At 49.1% G+C, this 22,526-nt stretch overlaps 2 protein-coding genes across 5 annotated transcripts in view; one reads left to right on the forward strand and one right to left on the reverse strand.

Annotated features, from left to right (window-relative positions):
- LHPP (phospholysine phosphohistidine inorganic pyrophosphate phosphatase) overlaps positions 1-14,040 on the forward strand; it is a 59,328-nt gene extending 45,288 nt beyond the window's left edge. The window contains exon 7 of the mRNA XM_072340122.1: positions 13,464-14,040. Within this exon, the coding sequence (XP_072196223.1) occupies positions 13,464-13,554 (91 nt within the window). The 3' untranslated portion in view covers positions 13,555-14,040. The remainder of the gene's footprint in view (positions 1-13,463) is intronic.
- Positions 14,041-15,239: 1,199 nt separating this feature from the next.
- Positions 15,240-22,526, reverse strand: part of FAM53B (family with sequence similarity 53 member B) — a 33,909-nt gene continuing 26,622 nt past the window's right edge. For all 4 annotated transcript variants that reach the window (XM_072340445.1, XM_072340442.1, XM_072340446.1 and 1 more), the window contains one exon: positions 15,240-18,458. In XM_072340445.1, coding sequence (XP_072196546.1) covers positions 18,132-18,458 — 327 coding nt within the window. In that variant the 3' untranslated portion in view covers positions 15,240-18,131. The remainder of the gene's footprint in view (positions 18,459-22,526) is intronic.

Here is a 22,526-nt window from a genome sequence, read left to right on the forward strand (position 1 = left end):
CATCCAGGCATTGGTGTCCTTTCTGCATCCCTTGTTTGGTGGCTTCACCCTGTTCTCTTTTGGCAGCATGCTTTGGTCCCGGAAAGCACAGTGTTGGCAAACACTCATTCTGTCACTCCACAGAGGACATGACTTCTGCAAGGAATACTTTAGCATATTTGCAATTGAATTTTCTTCATTCCAGCCTGGACATGTACGGCTTTTCTTCTCTGACTATTCAGTCATTGAGCACTTGTAACTGACCACAGCATTTTTGTACTCAGCAGAATGCTTTCAGGTCCTGTCGAGGTGCCCGATGAATGGAGGGTGTGCTGACAAGCAGTGCCAAGTGCATTCATGCCTCTTGCTGCTCTTTACCTCTGAGCGTGGTGCCAGGATTGAACAAGAGTCTGCTCTCTCCATGACTTCTGCTAAATCCATAGGCTGTCTTGTTGGCTGGAGCAGCCATCTCTTACTCCTTGGTCTGTCTTAGGAGAACCACCACTTAGCACTTAGTAGGAGCTCTGCAGAGTAGGAAGGAAAGATGAAGAGTGGTCTCCACCAGGGAAGCTTTACAATTCTCCACCCACACTGAGAGAGAAGAGAGGTTTGTCAGTGAATGACAATCTGACCCGTAGGAATTGAGCTCATCTTGTGTTGGATGGCTCATAAAGCAGTGTTTTTACAAGTGCAAGCGAGACTTCAACCATCATGTCCTGGCATGGACACTGCCCACGTCCCTCAGTGCCACATCCCCACAGCTGTGGGACACCTCCAGGGATGGGGACCCCACCACTTCCCCCAGCCTGTGCCAATACCTCAGCACTTTATGCAGAGAAATTGTTCCTAATACCCCACCTGAACCTCCCCACATGCAACTTAAGGCTATTTGCTCTCGTCCTATCCCCTGGGAGTTCTCCTATGTTCTCCTATGTTAGGCTCATGTTTGCTACTGAATGTGTTTGGTGACATTTGTTTCCTGCGTTCTGCATGTCATGTGAACATGTAAGTGATTCTGTGGGCAGATACCTATTCTAACATCTGGGGGCAAGAGAGGGAAATGCAGTAAAGGGGGGTGGCTGAAATATCCATCAGGTGAGAAAGCAGAGGTTACTGCTGTCCCTGAAGTCTGCATGTTATTCCTGCTTGTTTTACTCCTCTGAAATGCAGCAGACATGATGAAGCTCCCCTCTGCCTTGGGCAGTGTGTGATTCATAGCAATTAAGAGGAAGCAGCTTTGTCTTTCATGTTTGATAGCGTGCATGCACACATTCCCCCCTTCTTCATCTTGCAGCCGTGGTATCGCTGACAGTATGACAGAAAGTGTTCAGCTCTCAGAACTATTAAAGACGTAGCTCAGATGGCGCTGATGGGAAGATGACATCTCCTGAATAATTTATTTTAACGGAGAAGATTTGTAACACTTAAGTATTAGCAGAACTCTCTTGTTTTAACTCTTTCTGGGACGGATGCTTGTGGCTTACACTTTAGGTCAAGCAGAGACCGGCCTGTTTGAGCACACGGTGAGCATCTGCTGTCAGCCAGAGCCACCACGTCCCTTGGAATTATCAAGCCTTTGGTCATGGTTAGTTTGAGGTCCTGCAGTTTGCACAGGAGCCTGAAGAAAGGAGAGCGCTCCGTGTGACTGTGACCCCAAGGCTTCAGGCCTCTCTGAAGCATTCTGGAGCCTTGAGGGGATGTGCAAATGGTGTGTAGGTAGGAGAAAGGGACCTGGGGTGTGATTAGGTAACGCTGAGTGTTTGCATTCCTCAGTGCACTGCTTCTCATTCGCAGGTCTTCAGGTGTCTGAAGGCTGGGTGGTTTGGCTCTGTTCATACGTGTTGCACTTGCAGTATAGAGCAACTGATTTGTGCAAGGTCACAGAGATGTCACTGAGTGTAGGTGCTAAAGGTAAGCCTTTGGGCTTTCCTTGCAGCATCTGCCATGGGGCTGCTGTGCCTGCTATTGGAGCCAGAGCACTTAGTGTGTAGGGTGTAGATCTGCAGGCCTAAGGTAGAGCCTGGAATACACTCACAGCAGTGATCACTGTGTCACTGTGAAGGACATCCTTCACCAAGTGCCTTCACACTGGGTGGGAGAGGCTGGCAATGCTGAAACCATCATTAACAAATGTTAGCAATCGTAGCAACAGATTATTAGTTAATAAATGTGCACAAGCGCACAGATCCCTGCCTTAAATGAAACTGATCTGTTCCATGTTTCCTGTCATGGTTAGAGATGGTTCTCATGTTCTCTGCCTCCTCAGTGTTTTGACTGCTTGTTTCTTTTCTCATGTGGTGACATTACTGCCTGGGTTATTCGGTGTATCTGAGCAATGGTTGGTTGAGGTTCCTTGGTTTCAACCAGAAAAGAAGTACTAAAATGCCTTTAGAAAGTGGCTTTTATGAAGAAAGGTTGATATGTGCCATAAAAGCAACCAGAAAGGACTCTGGGTGAGTTTTAAAAGGACTTATCATAGAATCATGCAGTTGTTTGAGTTGGAAGGGACCTTTAAAGGTCATCTGGCCCCACTTGCTGTGAGCAAACCCTGCTGGCCTTCCCCAGCCAGAATAACCTTTGGTCTGCAAAGTCCTGGTTTGTGCCACCAAAGTCAGCATGGATGTGTCCTCTCCCACCCCTCCGTGGAGTTCTGAGCTGGAGAGATGCAGCAGAGTCCAATGAAACACGGCTTAGGCTGGGAAGTGAGGGGGAATATTGCTCTGCTGGAAAACCGTAAGGAGAGGGTTATAAAATTATCAGGCCTGTAAATTCCAGATGTGAACCATATGATTGCAAAGCCCTTCCCACTGTCCTTGCTGGAATCGACTCTCTGCTAAGCCTCATCCATGTCTGTCTGACCTGAGAGCTCAGCTCTCCTGCCCCAGGTCGCACGCACAGTGGGTGCCTTGTGCTGGGAGTAAAAGGGCTTTTGAAAAAACATTATGCAACCGATGAAGTGTTTGCTTAGGATTAGGTGGCACCGTTAGTGTAAGCATTAAAAGTGTCTCTGGCCACCGTCCTGCACCGCAACTGCCTTATGTTTCCTCTTGTCTGATCCGAAGATGGATGGTCATCTGGTTTGAATGGCTTTTGTCCTATTCCCTTGGCAAAAAGAAGAAAAAAAAAAAGAAGAGGAAAAAAAAGGAACAGAGAGGCTGTACTTTTAAAGGTGGAAAAGCATTCAGTGCAGCAATGCTGAGCGTATCGGTATCTATAGGAGCTGGGCTTGCTGGGAGCACTCCCAGCACAAGTGCAGAAGAGGCAAGACTGCCTGGAAGTAGTTTGGGGTTTTGTTTTGCAGCAAGGAAGTGTCCACGTGTTAGAGGCTGGAATGCAGCTCCATGTGGGAGCCTTTCCGCTGCTGGGCTGAGGCCTGGGGACCTGTGTTGTCTTTCAGAGAACGATCGAGTTACACGCCTCGAGCTTTGCCATAGTAGCAGAGGAAGGGAGAGCACAAAGGTTATGGAAAACAAAACATTCATTTTCTTGACCAGCTGTGTTACAAGCAGAGCGCAGCTTATTTATACCCCTGGCATACCGTCCGTAAATCAAGCCTGCTCTCCAGCAATGCATTTAATGAGAACTATTAAATGATTTCATGATGTACTCATCATTACCATCTGATAAAAACCAGCGCTCCCTCCAAGGACCAGGACTTTCCAGTCGTAGCTTTTACACTGGTTGGAAGGAGGGTCGGGGAAACAAAGCCCTCAGCAGAGTCAGTTGTGTTCTGCAAACGTCTCCTGGGTACATCGTGTCTGGCAGGATTGATCGTTCCTCAGGCCGAGCTGGGATTCTTTCAGCTTTTAATTAGGGAGATGGGTTGCTGATGTGAATAGCCGTTTGCTTTTATGTAACACCTTTCATGTAGAAAATGCCCCCACTCTGCTCCCATCTCGCTTCCATCACCCTCAATCTCAAAATAGATCGCTGAGGTCCGTGCTGGCTGAGCCAGGCTGGAACCCGGCCTGAGGTGCACAGAGGCAGCAGGAGCTGCAGGGTGGCTGTGCATGGGCTGTGCACGCTCCTTGCTCTTTCAAATCAGTGTGTGTTTGCTGTTTGTGTGTGCAAATCGATCTGATGGGATGGATCCGGACAGTGCTGCGGTGGGACCCCCACTTTGTGCTTTGTGTGTTACATTACATCCAGGCACAGCAGCCCCATCCCACAGCCACAAGGAGGATGGCGGAGTGAGGAGCCCCTTCTGCTCCTGCATCCCACTTCCAGTGGGACAGCAGCATCCACAGCCCTGGATCCCAGCCAGGTTTCCAAAGGGCCAAGCTGGAGCCGATTGCTGAGCACAGCCCTGTAAGGACTCCTTTGTCAAGGGCATAGTGAAGCATTAAAATCATGGGGATAGCTAATTTATGTGAGAAGGTTTTATATGAATCAATGGGGAGGGCATTGTTGCCCAGAGGCTTGCCCCTCTCTAAGTGTTTAATTGCTAATCAGAGGCTGGATTCAGCAGTTCCCATTATCTGACGCTTTCTATCTCGGTCAATAAAAACTGGAGAGGCTCATGCTTTGTAACAAAGATGTTTATCTTGCCCACATTTGTGGGAAGCAGCTATCATTTCTTGCCACGGAGCTTTAATGCTGCAAACAGTCGTTGCGACTTAGTTTCAAGCTGTGCTTTGGGAAAGGGGGCTGGGAAGAGGCTGCCTCCAGCTCCAGGCTTCCTTTGGATTTAGACCTAAATAGTATCTCCCAGACTTAGATCATTGAAACTGAGGTCCAAATGTTTCCTTGCTCTTCTGCCTCTCTTCCATTGGTAACTTTTTCCCCATTCAAGCAACTGGCCTCATTGTCCCACACAGGGACATTGGACATGGTGGTGTTGGGTCGCCTGCTGGACTTGGTGATCTTAGCAGTCATTTCCAACCTTTATGATTCAGTGCCAGCACTGCTGGGCATCAGCACTTTGCAATCATCAGCTTAAAGAGTCTTTTTTTCCTCCTGGGAAGAAATAAGTAGTAATGCCTTCTGGGTAGGTAGCATGAAGGTGTCAATGGGCTATAGGCAACTGAAGAGGAAAGGTGTCTGTGCAGGTGATACTGAATTCAGCACACCAGGAGCCCTGTGCATTAAGAATCCATTACTTTCTTCAAGTATGTGCTAAGAAACAAAGCAATGTGAGCATAGGAGCCTCCTACAAGGGGCTCCTAAAGCCACCATGGTGTTCCTTGTGTGGATGCAGTCACCCTCACCATGACATCAGGGTTTCCCAGGAGCTCCATCTGCACCCCAAACCACTGCTGGGTTTTTCCCACCAAAGCACATTCTCACAAGTCTGTCACTTATCACAGGTTTGGGTCTCGGTTTGCACTGCAACCATTCTGCTGATCCCTGAAGGGTGTCACCTCTGCTGCCCTGTGCTGCAGCAGCACTCCATGATTGCATTAGTAGTGGCTGAAGGCTTGGCTATGTCAGCACGTCGTTCTCAGCAGCACGGGGAATTCAGCATTGATTTCACCACAGTGTTTACTATTGTCTGCTGCTAATTACATAACAACCCTGGTATACTCCAAGGGCAGGTGCTGCCTGACCAACCTTCTTGCTTTTTACAATGGTGTAACTGCATCAGTGGACAAGGGAAGAGCCACTGATGTCATCAGTCTGGACTTCAGGGAGGCTTTTGATGCGGTCATCCGTAACATCCTTCTCTCCAAACTGAAGAGGTATGGCTTTGATGGGTGGACATAGAATCACACCATCATAAAAGCACCACGTTGTATAACTGGAGTTAAAGCTGGTGGCACAACAGAGAGAGCTGCTCTCTGCCTGCTTTTCTTTCAGGCCTTTTTGTCTCTTGTCCTCTAAGATTTTAAGGCTGGTTTGTGCTAAACTGCTCTCCAGCAAACCAATTGTTTTCTCCTGTAAATAATCCTTCTTCACCTTGCTGGTACTGCATGCTGCGAAGGACAGCAGGGGAGCCACAGTTCCCCTGGCACTGCCAATGGGAGACCTTTGCTTGGCTTTATTTACTAACATTAATGAGTAATTAAGCCTATGTAACTGCTTACCAAATCACATCAGAGTCCATATCAAAAGTGTGCCTCTGCTTACAGGGCTGTGGCAAAGCAATTCCAAGGGAGAAATGTTGTATAGTGTTGAAAACAGGGTAATTGTGAAAGCCTGACACCTGCATCAGCCCAGAGCTCATTTTAGAGATGTTAAACAGGGTGAAAAGGGGAACAGAGGGCAGGTTTGGTAGAAAAAAATACTACTTAGGTGCCTAGCACCAAAAAAAATGCTTACGTGTCAGAAGAGCCAACAGCAACCTAGCAGCCTCCTAAATGCCAGGGAAATCTCAGCTCATTCTCCTGGTGACTTCAGAGGGTTATTTTAAGCTGTAGATGCCTTTACTTTGTTTTTCCTTCAGTTGCAGCACTCCACCAGGGAAGGTCTGAAAGTGACTCCTTGCAGCGCAGTCGAAGTGAAGGGTCACGTGGGTGGCAGCTGGGAGACGTGCAGGCTTTGAGATCTGCACAGCCCGTGGATTTTAGCCTCATTCTTGGAAGCTGAATCAATATTATGTTAGGTTTTGCAGCAGGAGTATGCCTGGGCGATCAGCACTTTTTCTTCCCGCTGGGTTTTTGCAGCTTTGCCTGGGTCACGTTAGTGCTCTTCTTTGAGATTTTCCCTTTCCTATGACCCATGAAATGATTTCACGTCTGATTTTATAGAGCAATGAAGCTGGCTGGTGGAATTTGCTAGGAGTCGGGGCTGGAATTTGAGGGGTGGGAAGGAAAACACACTCCTTGGCTGTCGGGTTGGTGCTGTGGGAGCACGTGATGCTCTTCTCAGGGGCGTCCTTTAAAAGAAATTGGGGATGTAGAAGGGAGACACAGATGTGATTGTAAGGTCGGAGGAAATGCCTTCCCTTTGAGGCTCTAAAAGAGCTCAGTTTAGTTTAGTTTGTTATAAAGGAGATGGGGATTTGATTACAGTGGTTGAGGACTGTCATGGGGAAAAGAAGCAAGGAATGGGAAGGATCCTTAATCCAGTGGAGGAAAGCATACCACAGCCAGCAACCGGAGGTGGTAGTGAAAGAACTTAGAAATAAGGTATAAACGTTGGCAGGGGTTTAGCATCAGCATGCACTGCCAAGGGCAGCAGTAAAAGCTCCATTTGCTGATAGCTTCTTTCTTTGTGGAAAGAGGCATGTTGGCCAAGCACGTGTTGTGGGACTCCACAGAGGGATTACCAGGTGACGTTCATGGCATGCAGCAGATGGGAAGTCAGGCTGGGTGATTTGTGGCTCCCTTCTGGCCTAGGAGACGTGCTGCAAAGGTACCAATTGATGAGAAAGTGCGAGTGGAAGCCCAGAGAAGTTGGGGGGTGCCCCATTCTTGGAGGTGCCCAAGGCCAGGCTGGATGGGGCAGCCTGAGCTGATGCCTGATTTAATGGCTGGCAGCTGTGCCCACAGCAGAGGGTTGGAACAGGATGATCTTTGAGGTCCCTTCCAACCCAAACCATCCTATGAGCCTATGGCTCTAGAACTGTATGAAACTTTTGGCTTCTTTCTGTTCCGGATGCTGGATGTCACAGCCAAGGGGTAGCTCATTGTCCAAGCTGAGCATGTCCTTGGGGCAGTAGTGGCTCTTGGCCCTCCATACTGGCTGCTACTGGGAGCAGAGGAAGTGTTTTGGTGACACCTGCCAGGTGCCCCTGGTTGTAGGCACTGGAACACTGAGACGTGGTCCCAATGGGGATGGATCAGTCCTGCAGGGGCATTCAGGTCATTCCTTCATAATGGTGCTCCTCATCTTGACCTCATGGGAACCAGTGGACAGGGTTGCACAGGCAGTTTGGGTCATTTATTATTGCTTAGTGGAAGCAATAATGAAGAGAAATGAAATATATAGATATATGTATAGATATATAGATAGAGATACCCACGTATATTTGATGTGGGCATTGTTCAATGGCATAGAAAGATACTTCCTGTCTGAATACATAATGCTGGGTCACTACGGGGCGTCTTTAACCCATAGCAGCCAGTTATTCCATTCACACATACACAGCAAAACCTGCAAAGCACTGTCTGTGTTACCAGCTATTCATCCCAAACCTGTGTGATGCTTGAATTCTTGTTTCTGTCTCTAAACTTTCCCATTTCTGTGAACTTTGGACTCCTCCATGGTGCCCTTCTGTTTCCATACGGAGTGAAGGCATGGAACGGGAGTGAGGCGCACCAACAGGGCTTGGGGGGAAGGTTTTCCATTAGCTGCAGGCTGTAATTTATGGTGGGAAAGCAAGAGGCAATTAAACCCCTTACACTGCCAAGCATTAATGTATAGTGCTTTAAGTTAGAACATTTCCTTTAATGTTTTACTTAATGAAGATGAAGTCTCTCCCTTTATGATCTGGAAAGTCCTTTCCACATGAGGGCTCGAGCGGTCTGCTTCAGAAACACCTTTATTTCACGTTTATGCCCACATACCTCCTAATCTAAGCCTACATTTCAAGCTGTTCCTTAATGCTGGCAGGGAAAAAGCAGCACAAAGGATGGATCTGCCCTCCACAGAGTTCTCTGTGCTGTCCTGGATGCAGTTTGAAAAGGAGTGAGGGTTGTTTTACTTCATTTCTTGTTCTATTTCATAGACAAATATCTCCACCCTCAGATGCCTTGCGAGAATTCAGCAATCTATGCAGAGCGCGGCCTTCTGGGCTGCTCCACCTCCAGCACAAAGCCATGCTTTGAAGTATTCTAAGCAGCAGCTTTTCTCTAAGGTATGGAGCACGCTGTGCAAATAAACTTCATTTCAAGGCAGGTTAGGTTACAGAAGCAACTCCTGCATGGCTAAAACCCATACGACGGGCCTTTAGTTCTCTGGAGGATTAGTCTTCACCTGAAGGTGATGCAAAGGGAAGCAAATAGTCTCAGTGGATGAATGCAAAAGCTTTGAGACCAAGAAGGCGAAGCAGCCTCAAAGCTGCTGGTCTTGCTTGTGTTTCCCTTTGTATTAAAAGTGGTTATATGCTTTAATATTTAAGAACTGTAGCAAGTTTGGTTTGATCTGAAGGAGGAGCTGGACTGGGAGCTGGAAGGAAGTACATGGAAACCTGCAGAGGGCCGGGAGCCAGCAGTGCTGGGGATTTAATCCTTACACTAACACAGTTGGCTTAGCGTGCTTTTCCTAATCCATTCTTAAGCACAAACACAGATAGATGTGTTTTGACACCTTCAGCCCCTCACTCCCCAACATGTCCTGCCCAACACCAGGACCCCTTCCTACATAGGATCACATTGTTTTCTGTCCCCTTTGCTCCCCAGATGGGCCCTGTACATTGACTCAGAGGTTGTGGGCACCCAGCTCAAGGCTTACTGTTCTTCTTGGCTCTAAGGAAGGCCCAAAGCAGAACCAATGATGTGTTGCAGCCCTTTGGGAAGCTGCTGCAGTGCTGTGGGCTGCACCTTTGGGCAACAGTGTGGCCACATCACATCTTGGTGATCTGCACTCAGCTTTTTGCCTCGCTTGGCTGCAGTCCCCGCTTTCGTAATGGTCAATGGCAGCAGCTTGCAAAGAGTTCCAAATAATCAGTGGGAAATGATGATTTAATCGTTTAACTGGGATAACCGTAGCAAAGTTTACACTTGAAAAGGAGCAGCAGTTTCTGAGTTGCACCCCACATTAGTTCAATTAAGCGAGCACCACCAGATGAGATGCACTGCCGGCACTTTGCACATCTAGCATGGATTATGTAAAGAATGTCTTAAAGGAATGCAATGGAATATTCTCTTCGAAGAAGGTTTTCAGAACCTCTAAGCAGAGTAAGATGTTGAGCCCAGCCCTTGAAATCAGCCTTAGACACCTTCAGGTAATACTGAGCTCCTCCAACCAACACCCTCATCAAAGACTCCCATCTGTGTGTAGGTATGCACAAAGAACATGTTTGTGTCCAAATTCTTTCTTGGGGGCATTTAAAATGATTTTCTACTGAATGGAGTGAGGTCACTTGGCAGAACCCTGCAGGTCACCAATAATTAATCCAAGCAGGCTGGGTCTCACGGTGCTTGCAAACACCCTGTTAGCCTGGAGGCTTTGGGCAGCACTCAGACTTCCTTAGCAAACAGCAAACGTGCATTTAACTTTTGAGGAGGAGAGGGAGACTCGCTGTTATTGGAACCATCTGTGCTGTGCTTGCACTGCAGCACTGGGTGCATCCATGTGTCAGCTCACCCCGGCTTACTGACAGGCCCAGGGTTTAGTGCAGGTGGTCACAGTTTGTATATCTCATTGGGAGTCCAGATAGACCTCAGTTTAGGGTCTGTTCAGTGCAATACTTCTAGAGGGATTCACATGACTCAGTGCTTTGTGTGCTTTTTAGCAAGCCTGGCTGCTGGATGATGCCCCTTGGTACAGCTGCACAGGTGCTCTGATACAGGTAGCAGAGTTAAAGCAATAAATCACACCTCCCATTTACCCTACCAGACAAAGGGGTTGTATTTGCACAAGTCCTGTCTGTTTCCTCTAGCTGTATCAGTTAGCCTAGCAATATATTGCACAGAAGTTACAAATACCTTCTTCACAGTGTGTCCCTGCTGCCTGGAGAAGTGCTGTACCTAAGCAGGTTTACTCCGCTCAGATAGAACTGCAGCAGCTTTACATAAATGGGAGTAATTAAGAGGCGAGCCCACAGACTTCCCTCAGATGTTAGCAAACAATTTGGCTGGTAATTTCTACCTGTTGGTGGATGCTTGAATTTCAATGAGTTGCAATTAAACACAATTAGCTTTGTGCACAGTTCTGGGAGGCATGAGAGGAGAGGTGGAGGCTGCTGCATGTCTCTAGTGTTGGCTTGTGCTCCTTGTGCAGGCTTATTGGCCAGGGGGAATGGCACAGCAGCTGTGGCAATGCAGAAGGCATCCTTGGCTCCATAGCTTGTGGTTGGGACTCTGTCCACCTCTGCGAGCACAGTGGGGGTGGGCTGGGGTTGGGTTTAGCGATCCTAGAAGTCTTTCCCAGCCTGAATAACCCCGTAATTCTATAATTCTATGCAAGCCATTGCAGCAGCTCTCCAAAAACTGGCGTTTGAACCAGAAAATCTTCTCTTTCTATTCCGAGGGACATCTGGCTGTGACATGAGGGATGAGGCACAGTCCCCTGAAGCTCTGGGACCTGCTCCAGCCCTGGGTGCGTTCACCAGGTGCCTCTCATGCTGGTTTGGCTCCCATCGTAACAGCAGGAAATGTGCTGCACAAACATCCATCAGCTGCACGTCGGTGCGCTGTCAGTCACCGTGATTTATTTGGACTTTCAGTGCTGAACTGATTAAATTGCACATTCAGGGAAAGCGAGAGTTTCACTCCGAGCACCGACTGAAATTATTGCATCTGTCCAAAGACACCAGCAAAGGTTAACAGTGTCTGTTTACATTCCTCATAAAGAAAATCTTGTTAAACTCCATCTCACATATTTTACAGCCGTGCTAAGAGCCCCCGAAGAATACGTTGTCAGGAGGAATGGTTTTAATCTTTTTGTATCTAATTTTATGCAGCAGGAGTGTGTGCTGCTTAATTGGGGAGTTAGCAGGAATTCTGTGTTGTGACACAAAGAGCTTCCTTGTGCAAACACAGGGAGCTTTGGTGGGTGATCTTTCCTTGCCGTCTTGCTGGAAAGGTCAGTGATTGTGGGACGTGCAGCACTATGGGCCAGGTTTGCCAAATGACTGCAGCCTTGCACACTGGAATGTGAGATCATTTGTCTTTTTCCACTTAACTTTCGTGCCTTGCTCTGACCCTGCCTGTTGTTTTTCCTACCCACCCCTATTTTTAAAGGACTACACAAAAGCTGATTTTAATCCATGATAGCGATTGGGTGTTGATCAGTTCCCAGCTGCTCTTCTCCAAAGTCGAGTTTCTGCATGTCTTGTGTTGATCCGAGCGATGGAGCTCCTTTCACCCCTGTGGCCACCCCTGTCCTAAGTGGTACCTCCATTTACACTTCTGTGTGCAGAAACATACCTATGGAAAGTGGCCTGTAGAACAGACCTGTCCTGGGGGAAGTCTGGCCTAGACAGTGAAAGACCCCCTGCAGAATTTCTCTGCCTTGTGATCCAGGCTTTGGCACTGTGCTTCACCAGGAGGAAGCCAGCTGTCAGGGTAGCCCTGCTCCCATGCTGGAGGTCTTATCACCATGAGACTGTGTGAAAAGCTGATATGGCAGAGCCCATTCTCTGCTTCTGCTGTTCCCTTGATGCTGAAACACTGACCTGAAGCAACCTGTTCAGGATGGGTGGGGGATCTGGCACCTGGGACCACAGAGAGCTGCTGGGTTCCTGCAGCACTGACCCATGGGCTGGGGGAGGAGGAGGCTGGTCATGCCCCAGGGATGCCCTGACGGACATAAGTACTACCAAGCCTCCAGCTCCCACCCACCCCTGGAGGCCCTGGGTGGGGACTCATATAGAGCCATCAGTGCTGGAGCAGATGGAAGGGCACCAAAACTCCTGATATGGTGTTTTCTGCTGGAGAAATGCCTGAAGCCCCAGAAGGGGCTGGAGGACCCCTCACCACCAACCCTGCTCGTCCTGCAGCCCCTCAGTGCCCAGGACCCCATGGTTTCACAGCACAGCCTCTCTGCCCCGTTTCTAACTAGCTCTATAGCACACTGCAACTTTCTAGCCTGCAAAGCCAGGAGAAGGGTTCTGCCTTTGTGAGGAGCAGCTGAGAAATGAGTAGAGAGGAAATAACCCTGGGGAGCATGCTGCTGCAATTGGAGATATAACAATAATAGTAATAATAACAGTAATAATAATAATCATCATCATCTTTGCCTCCCACACATCCAGTGGGAAATGCATGTTCCCTGCTGGGAAAACGGCCCTTGACAGGAGCCAAGAGTGACACAGGAGCTGGACATGAGGGCTCTCACTCTTTCCCAAAGGAAAGCCATTAAGCATATAAAATACATATGTTTTCTGTTCAGCAGCTGTTGGGTTTCTCAGCCCCAGGGCCATAACAAGGCTGTGAGGTTTGGGAAACTGACCCGGGCTCTTTCTGTCTCTCCCAGCCAGAATTGCTGCTGAATCAGTGAAATGGGATTGTGCATCTGCAGGCCACTATCTTCAGTTAAATCCCTGGTGAGCACAGCTTCGAGCTGCTCTGCTCCGGGGTGGTGATGGTGCTGACCACAAGTCTGGCTCTTTTTGATGGAAACCACCACCACCACATTTGCAAAACTCAACCCCAGCAGATCCCCATCATTCACTAAAGCTGAGTGCAGACCCTGCTTGTTTCTAAGTCAGAAGTGGATTCTTCTTTTCTTCACCTGTTTCTAGAAATATATCCATATATATATATATATATATGGGAGAGGAATTGTTTGCATAACTTTGTGGGTTTGTAGGCTTGCAGTCAAGTGAGACCCAGGCTCCGCCAAAGGCTCCATCTGGGTCCTGAGCCCCACCAAGCTCTGTAGGTATCAGCAGAAGGATCTGCTGCTCCCACTCATTGTCCCCTCTGTCTCCTTCACAGGCCCTCTGATGAAAACCACCCCCAGGTGAAGCCTGATGCCTATGTGAACAACCTGGCTGAAGCGGTGGACGCGATCCTCAGCCAGATGTAGAAGCAATGGTGCTGCAGAGAGCTAAGGGACAAAGATGGTGCCTTGCATATGGCACGGCCACCAGCTGCTCCGTCCCCTGTCTCCCCGGAGTGCAGAACACCTGTGCTTCTGAACTGCTCACCCAAGGTACTAAACCAAGACTAACCTCGACAGAGGGAACACGAAACCCTCTGTGTGCATTTTGAGCTTCCTTCCTCTCAGTGCCATCCAAGTGCCAGCACAGCCCTTTAGGGATGAGGATGTCTCTGAGGGGCATGGAGAGCAATGTGCTTCTGCAGTGCGTTGTTGGGCAGCTTACGGGCATCCCAAAAACCCTGTGGGACTGTCAGAGCACACTGGGCAAGGCTGAGGTTGTGTTTCCATCTTGGTTTCCAGCAACTCTCTGGCACTGCCCTGGGTCAGAGGGCAGGAACTCAGGAATACTATGACAAATCACAGAATAATTGTGTCACCATGTCGTTAATAAACACAGTCCCGTGAATCTAATCCCGTTGTTGTGTTCAATTGGATCAGCACCCCCAAAGGGTTTGTAGGGGGCATCTCCAACAGTAGCCTATGGTTTCTCCTTCCCTTTGCAGGGGAGCCTGGTGAGCAGACAGGGCTGCTGGCTCCAAACAGAGAGAATTATAGATTTGGGGTTGGCTTCCCCACCGTCACCACCTCTGGATGGTGTTTGCAACCTTTTAAAATCAAAAGCTTCCAAGTGTGGTCCTCAGCTCTGCACCCCTTGGATTTTAAGCGAGACATTGTGCCTTAGAGTGGAACGGAATGAGACCAAGTGGATTTTAACCTGCTTCTGGCCTCCTGTGGGACCACAGAAAGGTTATTTAAACACCGAGAGCACGTGTGTGTATGTACAGCACGCTGCCTGCATCCAGCTACTGCTGTATGAGCGCAGGATGGGGGTAAATGACAATTCCAGCAGCCCACAGAGCTAAGGTGACCCCAGGCACCGACTCACTGCTCTGTGTTTCTGCACCGGGTGCGTCGCAAAGGCTGCACCCCTTGGGGACAGAGAAGGGAATGTGGGCAAGGAGTTCAGTTGCAATAAAATAAACTACATCTGGGAAAGTGACCTTAGTGGCGTCTCTCGTTCTGTTTTTCTATCTCTTACCCTCAGGGTAGCGGTTCAGCCAAAGTCTACAGCACCGTGTGCATCCACACACACACACGGAGGATGCTGTCAGCCACGCTCCAGCATTAGTGCTGCAGCGGGTCACTGGGAATTTCTTTTTTATCCTGTAATTCTTCCTTTTTGTTCTGTCGGTCAGATTGAGGTTAGGCAGACAAACTTGTTGGACTGTTCGCTCACTTAAGGAAATGCAGCTGTTCTCCTTTCTGGTTTAAGAAATAAGTGAAGGCGAGGACCAGCACGCAGGCTGAACACCAACTGCTTTCCACAGATAACACAGGCCCTGTATGCTTTTACCTGGGCTCCCTGGCTTGCTCAGCTACATACTTGAAGGATGGGACATCATTACCTCCGACCTTAAACAAGAAACCTAAGACACCTCTTGGCACTCAGCTCTGTGATTCCCCATTGCCTCTCAACACCATCAGAGCGCAAAGTTCTCCCCCAGCCCCACATATGGGCCCCCCTTACTCTCGCCACGAGAGCTCCGACCCACAGCGGTGATGGGAGCACAGAGAGGCAAGACATCAGCCGGGGTACGGAACCAGGAAGCTTTATTTACACAGTAAAAGTAACAAGCAATTTCCTGAGACTGAGCTGCTCTAGTGCAATCAAGTCATGGAGAGGGGACAGGTCAGCAGTCTTCTCGCCCACCCCAAAGCCACCTGCAATGGCCCGGGTACGACATACCTCTGCGCTTGTGCAGTGTGCAGAGATGTTGCTACGACAGGGCAGAGCTTCAGAAGGCTTTTTGTTGTTGCTGTATTCCTTTCTGTTGTGTGTTTTTGTTGATTTTTTATTTTTATTTTTATTTTTTATTTTTTTGGCCATCCTCTTCTTTTGATTTTCTTCCACATCGAAAACATAAAACTCTGTAAAGCACTGCTACAATCCTAGAATACCCTACGTCAGTCTGTTATCCTGTTCAGCCAGGAGCTTTGAAACAAAGCACTGAAAACACAACTGTATTGGCCAAGGAGGCTATGCTAGAACGTGAAACATTACAATCTATGTTACAAACACTTCTTCCCATCTTTCTGTCCCAAGATGTAATCTTCCTTAGAACAGGTTCGAAACACGTGCGTGTCTTACCGGTGCTAAGCATTTCCCTATCCAAACCCTTTCTTTCCTTACTGCTGCAATCTTATTGCTGATGCCACGGCCTGCTGTCATCCCAAAGCTGGCGGATTGGGTCAGGCCTTCAACAAGACATCTTCACAACCATGAGCCTGTGGGCTGCAAGCAAAGACCTCCACCTGCACTGCAGTACCATGTTCTGGCAGGGCTTTGCTGCAGTGGTCCCCAGTGGCACCAGTGAGGTCCTCTAACAACCAGAGGAGCCCCGGGAGCCCCTGGGCTGCACAGCTCTCATGGAACTCGCACCGCATCTGACTACAATCAACAGGATGTCCCCTGGATCTGAGGCACGTACTATATTATATTTAATATTATTATTATTTTTTTATTTATATATATATTTATATATATATAAATCCACAACTGTTTTTACCTCTACAGAGAGAGAGATTTTTTTTTTTTCTTCTTTTTTCTGTTTTTTAAAGTAAGGCTTTCTCGAACTGAAAACAAGTACATGAAATCATACGAAACCAACACAAAATCACCCAACAGAACACCACTGTGGCCTACAAACCGTCACTGCAGTCTGTGTCTAAGCTAATGTGCCCGGTATAAGGCCATTACTCATTGGAGAAGCGTCTTTAGTAAGGCAAACGTGTTGTGCTGTATGTAAACTGTATGCTACGTCTGTGTCGGGTACAGCCGGCGGCCGCTCGGTCACCGTCCTACTGCATGGGGTGAGCATGTCCTAGGTAGCAGCCCTTGGAGGGAGAAAAGAGCCCTTGTGGTTACAGCCCCACGTGTGCATAGGCGAGTGTGCCCTGAGCTCTGCGGGAGCCCGGGGCTGTTATGGGGGTTTGGAACATCAGGAAGACTCAAAGCCAAAATGTGGTTGCGTTGCTCCTGGGGACACGGTCTGGCAGATGCCAATGTCCCAGAGGCCCTTGACACGTAGGGTCATACCCAGCTCTGGGCTATGGGCCTCCCACGAGGGTAGTGCAGCCAGGGTGGGTTGTTTTCAACAACGCATTGAGAGACACTTGAAGAGAGATGGAGGATTCCCCAACAGGAGAAGGCCCCGGCGCCGTTCTGCAGGGAGCTGAGATGACCACGGCCATGAGCAGGCATAAAGCTATGAGTGGATGGGATGGGGGAACGCCCAAAACCCCGCAGGAAAAGTGCAGTAACGTAACAGCAGGGATCAGTAAACCTGCATTGGCCGCTCTCAGCCTCTTCTGGCTTACAGACTCCCAGCGAGGTGTCTGTACGCAAGACCCCTATTAAAGGGGTTGGGATCCATTGGGATCTATCACTTCATTTTCCCTTTGTGCTTTTGCAGAGCTTGGGAAATAACCCCAAGGAACCTGCAGAAGATGCTGGAAGCCGCACGTACAGCTTTCCAAGAGATTTAAACAAAAGAAATAAAAAGGGGGGAAAAAAAACCCAAACAAATAAAGATGTGTCCTTCTAAACCAGTTAGCAGGCAGACAGCTTATTTCATGGAGGAGTGTATCTCGTACAAACGAAATGGTCACCGCTTTATCTGTGCTTTAACAAGGCACAGCGAGAGGAAAAGCTTTCAGTGCTGCTACCTGAATTTTCAGCGTTTTGACAGCTTACTTTTGTCAAGTAATCCTATGGCATCGGACAGGGACCCATTTCACAGTCAGAGTAAGAAGAGCGTGGCAGCCACGCAATGGTTGGTGAGGGGCCGAGCGCTGCTGGATCCTCATCGGAAAAAGGAAAATTAAAAATCTGTATAAAAAAAACCCATCCAGCTCTTACCATCAATATATTTCAGCAAGAATCGTGGCTTCCATCTGATGGCACCGCCAGGGGCTGGAGGATCAGTGTGGGCTCTGGGCATCACAGCTGCCCCACCACCAGTCCGGCTTCACCACTACACGGTTGGCAAATCTCAGCTGACCTTCTCTTTCTTCCCCCAGTTTTCCAGTCCTCCCCAGGGGTGTTTGTTTTGCCTTTTGCTTTCCAAACAAGCACATGTGTGAACTGGAAGCCATGGCTGGATCCATCAGCCGTGATTCTACCTTTGCAGAAGTTGTTTTCTCGCTGATGGATGTGTATTGTTTGGTGATCCCCATCCCCCTGGTCTCCAAGGTCTGACAGGCGGTTTTCCCAAACTAGCTGATATCTGGCTACAGTAGTTACAAAGAATTTCAAGATTTACACACACACACACGCACACACACACAAAATTGCTCTAAATACCTGATGAAATTTTGGCAAAGCTGCTTCATCCCCTCCAGCTGGCAGGGGGATGCGGGCAGTGTGGCACAACCCGCGCTGACCCCCAGGGGACCCTTCCCCTCTGCGAGCCTCAGACCGTGGCACGCTGAGCCCCACGTCCTCAGTTGTTTTCAATCTGCTCAATGTCTATTTCTCCATCCAGCTGGAAGGGGCTCTGGGTGCCCGCCCCGCTGCCCTGCCACGGGGTCCCATCCTCCTCCTTCCCACCGCCCTCATCAGACTCCTCGCAGGACAGGTCATCCCGGCTCACCCCGCGCTCCTCGCCCCGTGTGCGTGGCTCTGGCACTGGGGTGCAGGCGGGGGTCCTGCCCGGCATCACCTCCGGGGAGTGGGGGGCTGTGGTCCATGGCCGGGTGGTGGGGAGCCGCTGGGTGCTGTCCTCCACTGCTGTGCTAAGGCTGCTAAGGCTGTTGAAGGTCTGGCGGTTCTGTGGAAGGAAGGTGAGAGAGGAGCTGAGATGGCTGCAGGGTGTAAACGATCAACAAAACCTACATTCTGGCTCCTTGGGTGTTCTGCGCTCTTTCCAGAAGGCAAATCATTGTGCTGCTCCCATGGCTTTCGCTTGAGAGCCTGGGCCAACCCAAAGCTGCAGGACAGAAGGCTGCTGCTGCCTGCTGAGGACATCCCGCTACCCAAAGATCAGCCTTGTTCCCAATGTCCTGATTCACGATCTCAGCAAAATGAGGCACACTTGCCCGAGGCTTTTATTTCTCATGTACTTTTCATGTCCAGGTAAGCTGGGAGTAACTACCAAAACAACTCACCCCTGGCTCTAAAATGAAGCCAAATCAGCCCTTGATGTATCACCTGAGAAACTTAGGTTGAAATCGCAGCTACTTTTCACTCCAATTACTTGCTTCATACTCAACAGGTGCTGTGCTAGTGATGCACAGTGGCACAAGAAGCCACTGCAAGGACTAGATGACCTTGAATGGTCCCTCCCAGCTCAAAGAATTCTATGATTCTATCACCCTAAGACAAGGGTTGCTCCATCTCACCAGTGCCATTTGTGGCCCTCACCCATCCCAGGGCACACTGCAGCCCCAGCTCAACCCTTCCCTGTTTTTAATGCAAGCTGTGTCTTTATGTGTGCTCTGCCTGCAGGGGTGGAGCAAACGGCAGCTTTGAGCAGAGATCTGCAAGCTGTGGTTAATGGACAACCTGTAATTAACACAGAACTTGCAGGAGGCCTGAGGACACATGAGAACTATTTTCTAAGTACATGCAAGCATGTTTCCAAAAGTGATTTAGACACTTGAAAGCCTAAGTCTCCTGAAAGTCAACAGAAGAGCAAATCCCTCACAAACAAAGCCCTGGCACTTGAGGAACGTGTATTTGTTTCCAAGCTGGGATACAACTCAGAGAATAGTCATGAATGCAATGAAAATGAAGCGTCAAAGTTCTCTGTTTTGGCCAAAGAGTGAAGCTTAGTGCAAGGTGGTGCAAGCCCTGCTGGCGTCAGCACCATGCAGAGCCTATCCTCCATCCCTGCTAACCTCAGGGCTCCTATGAGCCTCTCCCAAAGCCATCAGGTAGATACCAACAGCTAAAGGTTCCAAGAAACACCCCAAAGCAAACACCATCCACACTGACTGCCCTACACAGGGCCACCAGGTCAACTAGCAACAGCCTTGCCTGCTCCTGCAGTCACTCGAATTCTCTCCTCCAGGTTTTAGAGGGGACCTGGGGGGAAAGGAGCTGCAGGAAGGGAATCACCTCCAACATTTAACCTTCTCCATAGGTTTTGATGCAAGTTTCCATAGGTTCTCCCTCCCTCCTCTCCTGCTGCCTGCATACCCAGCAGGCAGGGATGCAGGCTGAATGCTGGCAGCCCCTGCAGTGAGAAAGCTGGAGAAATTCCTGGGGAACATTTCTTCGTAACACTCTTCCCCTCATAAAACAAGTGACTGTGAGTTTTTCCCCGAAACACATCTCCCTAAAATAAGGAGATCCTGGTGCATTTGCTAGAATAAATATTAGCACGACCGTGATCCCCGTGGTGAAACGCTTGGAACGGCTTTTGCACAAACACCTTCTTTTCCACCCTGCCAGGTTTTTGCTGCAATTTTCCCAGTGAAGGTGCAACTCTACGAGCTGTCAGCGATCCCAGCCCTACCTACCGAGCTGTCATCACCTCCCATTAGCACACTGCGCTCCAGTTTCTTCAGAATGCTGCAGACAAACTGGGCTGAGAAGGGAGCAGAGGAGCTCAGGGGACCAGAGCCAGCCTCCTTATCCTGGCCATGCTTTGGTGGAACAAAACTATGGGCAACTTACTGCCTCGCTCTGTTTTAAGCCACTCTCTGAGCCTGCTGCTCTGAGATACCTTCACCCACAGCCTCCATTGCTATTTATCTGCTGCTTTGACCACTTGTAGGATGGCAAAATGCCACATGGCTCCCGCATCCCGCACGTCCTGTGCTTGTGCTGCCCAAGAGAACATCCATTGCTCCAGACTGAGAAATCCTGCCACGATTCAGGTCAGGAATATACACAACACTCAGGTTCAATACTTGACCAGTTCTTCTCCAGCTCCATCCATAGGCTGATCTCCCCAGGGCTGACTTTATGGAGAGCTGCCATCTGCCTCCCCAAGGGGCTGAGCCATGCCAAACCCAGCCTTCAAAACCAACACCTCCATTGGGGCTGCAAAGCCATCACCAGCACTGCCTGCGCCAGAGAGAGTTCCTGGTGATGGATGAAGTGTCAGGGGAGAAATGGCCAAAATACCAGAGGAAAAAAAACACAGTGGGCAGTTATAGGTAGATGAAATGCAAACAGCTCCGTACGTCCGGAGCTGGGCTATAGGCACTTGTGTGTCAGGGAGCTCAAACCCATCCACTATTTTTTTTTTGCAATGTATCTATCGAGGCATTGAGCTGCTGGTGGGCAGAGCTCCAGCTGTGCCGTGCTGCAGGCATGGGATGGCCAGCGGGCCAAGGGAAAGAAGCGGAAGCAAGTTTCCATTCCAAGGAGCTGGCCATCCCTCAGACATTACTGAGCTGAGAGGTTTGTTTCGTTCCCCAGCAATGAGTCTGTTTGGAGGCACCCAGCTCTTTGTATGCTCAAACAGGCCCAGGAGAGCCAGCTGGAGGGCATTCAGTGCTCATTACCAAAACCACAAGCAACCATGTACGCCAGCTTCAAAGCAAGCCGGTACAAAACGCAAAGGCAGCCTAAAGAACTCTGCTGCTCTATTATAGCCTTGTTTATCCCTCAAGCCCCTCTGGCCAGATACTTATCTGGGTTGGAGACAAGGAGATGCTGGAAAACAAACCTACGAGAAGAACCAACAACCATCCTTGAGGATGCAGGGCTGAAATTCCAGCTGCACCACAAGCAGCACCAAAACTCTGAAAGCCCACCTCCATCCATGGCAGCCTCTGGGGGCTCGAGATGCTTCCACCTCCACAGCACAGGGTAATATTAAACAATCAGACACTGCATGTGTGTTGTAACTGCCCCCTGAAAGAGGTTCTTCCCAGTAATGTTGGCTCTGGATGGCTGATTGTCTGCCTTTGTTTTCTACCCAGATACATCACTCACTCCATTACCTACACTGCAAAAGAGTGACTCACTTTTTGCAGCCATCCTGCACCTATTTGGTCAGCATCCAGGTGGCTGTGATAACACACCTGGCAGGGATCAGCTCCGGATGTCACTGCTGGTGAGCACAGTTTGCTTCCCCACCTGTAATTTTATCACAGGCGCTGCCATTTCGATGTTCATATGGATGCTGCACTGAAATCCTACAGCTTTAGCATTTAATTTTGCTTTTATTCTGCTTGGTGTGAAAAACAGCTTTCACAAGCAATGCTAAGAAATATCTATTATCCTACCGAGTTGCTTCACACCACATTAGTAGACCAAAAATAAAGGGGGAAAAAAAAAAGGCAGAGTTTGATTAAGCCTTCAAATATTAACATTGCCTTTGAGAGTGGTTTCATTAGTAGCTTTACTCTCATGTTGGAGCTCTGTAACTGCCCCAGCCATAGTGTGGGTTTGTAATGGGTTTTCACTAGTGACAACCTGAGCTGGGGGGCATCCATGCTCATGGGATGGAACTGGGTGGGCTTTAAGGTCCCTTCTGACCCAACCATTCTGTGATTCCACGACTCTTATGAGATGCTGCTGTAGGAGCTATCAGTGGGAATGCTGCTGCTGCTACAGAGCCACTGGGAAGTGCTGGAGAGGTGCAAGCCCAAAATCCAGGAGGGAAGAGCACAGCATCAGAGCAGTGATGCTGCCCAGGGCTCACCCACCCCATGCACAGCAGCCTCAGCGAAGCCTCTCAGCTTCATATCCATTCATAACAATAACTGGAGGAAATCCTCACTTCCTGCCAAGAGCAAATATTTTCTCTAACAGACACCAAACGCTTCAGTGTGAGCTGGAGCGATCCACTCACTCAGGTCACTGTGCAACCCTACCAGCCATAAGCTGTGCTTCAATCCAACCCCTCAAAGGAAGGCAGGTGACTGCTAACATCAAAGTA

The sequence above is a fragment of the Excalfactoria chinensis genome, chromosome 6, assembly GCF_039878825.1.
Source record: "Excalfactoria chinensis isolate bCotChi1 chromosome 6, bCotChi1.hap2, whole genome shotgun sequence".
NCBI classification, from domain to species: domain Eukaryota; kingdom Metazoa; phylum Chordata; class Aves; order Galliformes; family Phasianidae; genus Excalfactoria; species Excalfactoria chinensis.